The following is a 6,000-nucleotide window of genomic DNA, read 5'->3' as shown; positions in this document are numbered from 1 at the left end:
TGCTGGAGCCTCGCAGAAGAAGCGCGAGCGCGGAGGATGAGGATGAGGATGAGGATGGATGCTATACCGTGTCGTCTCGTGTTTTTAGCCCTGTTCTTTGGAGCCAGGATCCAGCACACAGAAGGTACGAGCAGCTCCGTTAGTGTGTGTGTGTGTGTGTGTGTGTGTGTGTGTGTGTGTGTGTGTGTGTGTGTGTGTGTGTGTGGTGAACGCCGCTCGTCTGGGGCCAGAGGAGGGCTGCTCTTTGTTTGCAAGCAACTGCAGCCCAAAGAGAGTCTTTCTGCAAAGATGGCGCAGGTCACAGAGACAGAGAGATGCTGTCAGCACAGGCTCCTTTATTCCGTCGCGAAAGAGAAGAAAAGCGGAGAAAGTCCTTTAAACCACACCTGATTGCGCTCGGAACCGGAGCGGATCCGTGTGTGTGTGTGTGTGTGTGTGTGTGTGTGTGTGTGTGTTTGGAGGATTCACGTGTGATTAATGCCGGAGATGTTTACGGTCTGCTTGTAGGTGATTGTGTTTGTGCTTATCAGTTTTTATGATCATTAGCTCGTCGGGACAGTGACACACACACACACACATTCTGCCTCGAGGCGTTGTATTTTCAGTCGAAACTGGTTTATCTATCTGTTAAACTGCTTTCATAAGCAGATGATATCGACGAAGTGTTGGTAAATCAGTTTGTTGTTGCTCGCTAACGCTAGTCGGACTTTATTTTGTTCTCGCCTAATAATCGTCAGTTTGACAGATTGCTCATAAATATCTTGTTATTCACTGTTTACCCGTTATAAAAGTTATTTTTCGTATTTGTTCTCACTTATTAAACAAACAATCTTAAAATACGCCATATAAGGTCTTTTTTACGTAACTTATATAGCTAGCTGGACCAGGCTAACAATCCAGATAACTATCAAACTCTGCTTTAAATGCTGCTAGCGGTTGTGAAGTTATAAATAGTGAGATTTGTTTCTCAGATTGTAACTTTAATGTGTTTTTATTCTCGTTTGTTGTATTTATAAAGCGTTTCGTCACCTCGTTTGACTTTTGTATTCGCTATTAGCCGTTAGCTGTTTGGCTAACTTGTTTTCACTTAGTTTGAAAACCGAATGAATCTATAAATAATGAAGTAAAGCTAGTTAACTGGTAATGACTGTTGGGTTTGTCTCCATTTGTGTTGTATTATAGCGTATAAACATTGTAAGAATAGTGATTTTAAACATTTTTATGAATAGTGATTTATATGCTGCGTTTATAACTGTTTGTAATAAACTGTTTACACGCGTTTAGAGAGGAAGAAACCGTTCAGTCGCAGTTTCGCAGTAGTAATTGTGATAATAGTGAAGTAAACACACGGCATGATGTCAGATGTTTGTGTATACAGACTGAAGAATGTAGACTGTGGCTGTCTCAAACCCTTGAGTGCTGACTAGCTAGACAGCATGCGTGGGTGTCACGCGCATCTTTGGTATGGCATGGTGTTGCCATTTGCACCACAGTGCATTTTTGTAGAAGTATTTTTAAATGTACCTGTGATGCCCTGTGGGTTTGTGCTGCTTCTCAATCGGATTCATCACATGCACTTTTGAGATGGGAATGACTGCAGATTTGAGCATGTCACGTTGAGTTGAGTAACCCTGCTTTGTCTGTGGCACAGTTATTGTCACATGCATTTGTGGCCAGGTGGCTTGAGTTTGTCACCTTCAATAAATCAGGGACGTTGCTTTATTGGCACTGTATGAATCATGAATGTCAGGAGAGCAGTGATGCTTCTCAGTTGGTCGTACGAGCACACAATTTGGTCGCAATTGTTATTATTTTTTTTGCTACAACATTTGATTAATCAATGCATGCTGATGAACTTTTATCATAGTTTATAGTTATATGGTAACGAAAGTGTCCAACTGTGAGCTCATTCTTTTTCATCAGTATTATTTGCGCTTTCACTTTCAAATTTGCGATCTTGGTGTCACGTTTTACAAGAAAAGATAATTGTCTGTTTTGCTTACATCTATACACTTTTCACTTTTTAAGGCTAAAACAAAAGATGGATTCATTGTTATTCTTAATTAAAAAGCACAACAGCAATAAAACAGTAGCCTACAATGACAAACTAGCTTACATATTAGTTTTTGTTAATAAATGTTAAGAAGAGGCATGGCATAGGACACATCACATGCTGTATTATATACCGACGAATAAATTACAGAATGATTAGCAGTCTTTGTTTCGTGTTCTCTTTAAATGCATGAATTGCAAAAAGCACCTTAAATGAATCAGTGGAATCAAACTCAATCTGCATTTGTGGCATAATGTTGATTACCACAAAAATAACTTGAATGACTTTTTCCTCTCTTAGTCAAAAAGCAAAAATCGAGGAGGTTAAGGTCCGCCCACAACAGGAACATTAATTAAAGATAATGATAAGTGGTGCGTTCGAGTTCTCCTGGGAAGTTAGTATTTATGAGTTGACGGTTGTAATTATAACGTCAGGTGTGTTCATGTCACTTTGGTTGGAGTAAGATGGCAATGCACCTTTTCTACAAAAAAATAAACAAGATTTTTAAAGTTTATTTCTACAAAATGATGAGTAAAGAATGTGCACCTGTATGTTTTTTTTTTTTCATTTATGAAGGTGCTGTAAATTGAATCGTTATATATAGTAATTGTACAATATTATCATTTTACTGTAAATGACACAAATATATATATATATATATATTCATTAATTTGTACAAATTTAGCATCAATACAGACGCTGCATCCATTGCATCTGACAGGTTCAGCTCTTAAAGTGACAAAGTAATAGAGTTTGAATTGACGTCTAATGTAAGTGCTTCACAGTATCTCAGATTTTTTTAGAAAACAAAAAGAGGGTCAAAATTTTTGTCAAGTGTCACCGATTGAACTGGCATTGAACCCGAATCATGCACTTCCAGGATGAATTTTGTGTGAAATATATGGGATTGTATCCTCTTAATATACAATAGAGTGAAAGCATTGTTGGACTGTCTTTAAAAGCACATCACCTGAGCGTCTCTCAGTCAGTTTGGCTCCAGATGTGTGATTAATATGTAATGAGGCCTCATCTGCAGGTTTATCCAGAGACGCTGATTTAAAGCCCGGTTCAGAGGCTCATCTCTAGAGCGGGCATCTGATGCATGCTCACTACAATAATGCTGCCTTTGGGACGGGAATCTGAAGTATTTTTGTGACCCCAAACCGCCTGTTGTCCCGGTTTAAAGAACCAAAACTAATTTGAGAAGTTGCATTAGTGCCAGCTGTGAGTGAATGGAGAGGTAGCGATGCGTTCAGACGGCCTTGCTTTTGGCAGAAGCAGTATTTTGCAGCGATGGTGGCTTTTAAAGTATAGCTGGCTCAGGGAAACAAATAAAACACTCCGAGGCTTCGGTATATCTGGAGCACTTTATGTTAGACTTGACTTTCAGCTCGTAAAGTGACAAAGTAATAGAGTTTTCAGGCTTTCATTTTAAAGTAATAGAGTACGGTTATGGGTGACGATTCGGTGTTATTTGGCATTATTCATAGTTAATAACAGGCACATTTGCATCTTCTGAAGAGCTCTTCTCAAACTGATACCAGTGCAAGCGGCTGTTTTATTAAAGCGTTGCACCACTGACACCATTATGAAAAAACAGAAGAGCTGCTCTCATGCGGTCCATTTGTTGTCTGTATTTACTGAAGTAATTTGGGTTAAGTACCCTGCTTGGGTTCCGTGTTTCAGCTGTCTCAAGTCATTAGAGTCAGCTATGACTTTCAAAACACATTTCCTTTGGGACGAAACGGAGGCCTTGTCGAGCCCTTCCCCGCAGACCGCAGCGCTCTCAGCTTCCCGAGTTCGATCGGCCCGCCGTACCTGTCGGAGGAATCCCGTATCACTTTACAGCGTGTTATTATACGGACGTTCAGACTGTGGGATTTGTGGTTTGGATGCAATATAGGAGATAGTGGCATGATTAATGGCCTCTGTCAAAGCACATAAATCAAGCGTTTCTGCAACTTGCACTGTCAACATATCAACATAGTGTGTAGAATACACAACAGTTTAAGCATTAGTTCATCCAGAAATGAACATTTAGTCATTTTCATGATATTGCAAACCTCTTTAACTTCTGGAAATGCTGAAATTAGGCAAATACGCTGCCGTTTTTGAAAAATTAATACATTTTCATTCATCAAGGATGCATTTAATTGATCTAAAGTGTCAGTAAAGACGTTTATAATGTTACTAAAGTTTTCTATTTCAAATAAATGCTGTTCTTTTGTACTTTTTATTCATCTGTGAATCCTGAAAAATAAAACGCATCACAGTTTCCACAAAAATATTGTGCAGCACAACTGTTTTCAACATTGATAATAATCAGAAATGTTTGTTGAGCAGCAAATCAGCATATTAGAATGATTTCTGAAGATCATGTGATGCTGAAGACTGCAGTAATGATGCTGAAAATACAGCTGCGCATCACAGAAATAAATTACAGATTAACACATATTCACACAGAAAACAGCTGTTTTACACTGTAATAATATTTCACAGTTTTTTATTGTATTTTTGATCAAATAAATGCAGCCTCGGTGAGGAGAGACGTCTTTCAGAAACATTAAATACTCTTACCAACCCCAAACTGTTGATTAAAGTGTATTGAGACTGATGCTGTTGTTCTCCAGAAATATTCATATGACTCGTGCAGTAAATACTCAGTATTTGTCCTGAAGTCATACAGTGAGGAAAGGACCGAAATTAAAGTCATTATTCCGCTGAAAAGCTTCCCGTTTCACAATTCTCACGCTCTTATTCATGATTGGTCAATAGATACGCCACAACCAGTTGAGTTTGGAGTCACTGAGATCAAAACTGGTAAATAACAACTTTAAATATTGTTTTGTTATCATCCACCATCAGACGATTTGGAAAATGGCGCTTTATTTGTCTTTTATTTTTATCCTCCTTGACTTCAACACTATCACACATTCATTTTGAATTTTGCTGAAGATAAACACTGAACCGCGTTTTTAAATACTGACTTTCAGAATCAGGCTTACGTTATAATGACATGAGAAAATTATGACCGGGTTTTCTTTTTCGGGTTAACTAACCAAAGGCTTTAAAAGGCTCAAACGAGTCTGTATCTGTGAAAGAGAACAAGTGTCCGTCTGGTGAGCTCCAGAATCTGAAGCTTCTGTGCCGGTGAAGCGCTGGAATCCAGTCCTGCCCTCTCTTCCACTCATTAGTTTTACTGCTGGTCTGAAAGGGGGTTTTACGGCGTTCTCCTCCTTCCTCCTGCAGCTCGTTTTGGAGATGCTGCCCGTCCAGTCGGCAGGTTTATGATCCCCGCGTGCCTCCGAGGAGCCTGGAGCGCCGGGTATTTATAAAGAACAGTCCGTCATGTGCTCTGACACGCTAGCAATTAGCAGAGAGAAAGTCTGCCAGGAAAGTTGGTGTTTAAGCGATGTCTTTGGCGCTTTACTGGCCGTTCTCTCTGAAGGCTTATTAGCGCGTCAGCTTCAGTCGGGTTTTGGAGTGTCCTAGAAAAGCCGTCTCGGGCTAACACTCACTCAGACAGCTCCTCGAGAGGCCACGGTCAACACGTCTCAGGGAAACGGAGGAAGACTGGGTCACCGTCAGTAAAAACAACAGTTTGGTCTTATAAACAGTGCTTGGCATGCTCAAGTAATTGTCATCTTTCTTGTGTACAGGCATCAGACTCGTCTTCACTCGTATAATACCTCTGCCCCATGATGCTTTTTGCGCAAATTAGGAGAGTAACTTCCATTAAACTGTAAACAAACAGTGAAAGATTTGCTCTATGAACGCAAAAAGTATTTTCAAAAACTAAACACAATGAGGTCTCATTATTCTGCTCACGCTTTAACCATCCAGCACTAACAGGAAATTTAACAGTGTAAAAACATTAATAACCCCAAAACTCTTCTGCAGGAATATTACAGACGTGGTAATTATCACCTCAGTAATATACAGTATGT

General features: G+C 39.6%; 1 protein-coding gene across 1 annotated transcript in view; it reads left to right on the top strand.

Annotated features, from left to right (window-relative positions):
* The window catches only part of tgfbr1b (transforming growth factor, beta receptor 1 b), a 52,655-nt gene continuing 46,655 nt past the window's right edge, over positions 1-6,000 (top strand). Inside the window, exon 1 of the mRNA XM_058765172.1 lies at positions 1-124. Within this exon, the coding sequence (XP_058621155.1) occupies positions 37-124 (88 nt within the window). The 5' untranslated portion in view covers positions 1-36. The remainder of the gene's footprint in view (positions 125-6,000) is intronic.

The sequence above is a fragment of the Onychostoma macrolepis genome, chromosome 24 (assembly GCF_012432095.1).
Source record: "Onychostoma macrolepis isolate SWU-2019 chromosome 24, ASM1243209v1, whole genome shotgun sequence".
NCBI classification, from domain to species: domain Eukaryota; kingdom Metazoa; phylum Chordata; class Actinopteri; order Cypriniformes; family Cyprinidae; genus Onychostoma; species Onychostoma macrolepis.
The sequence above is the reverse complement of the archived record's forward strand: the minus strand, read 5'-3'. Positions and strand labels throughout refer to the sequence as shown.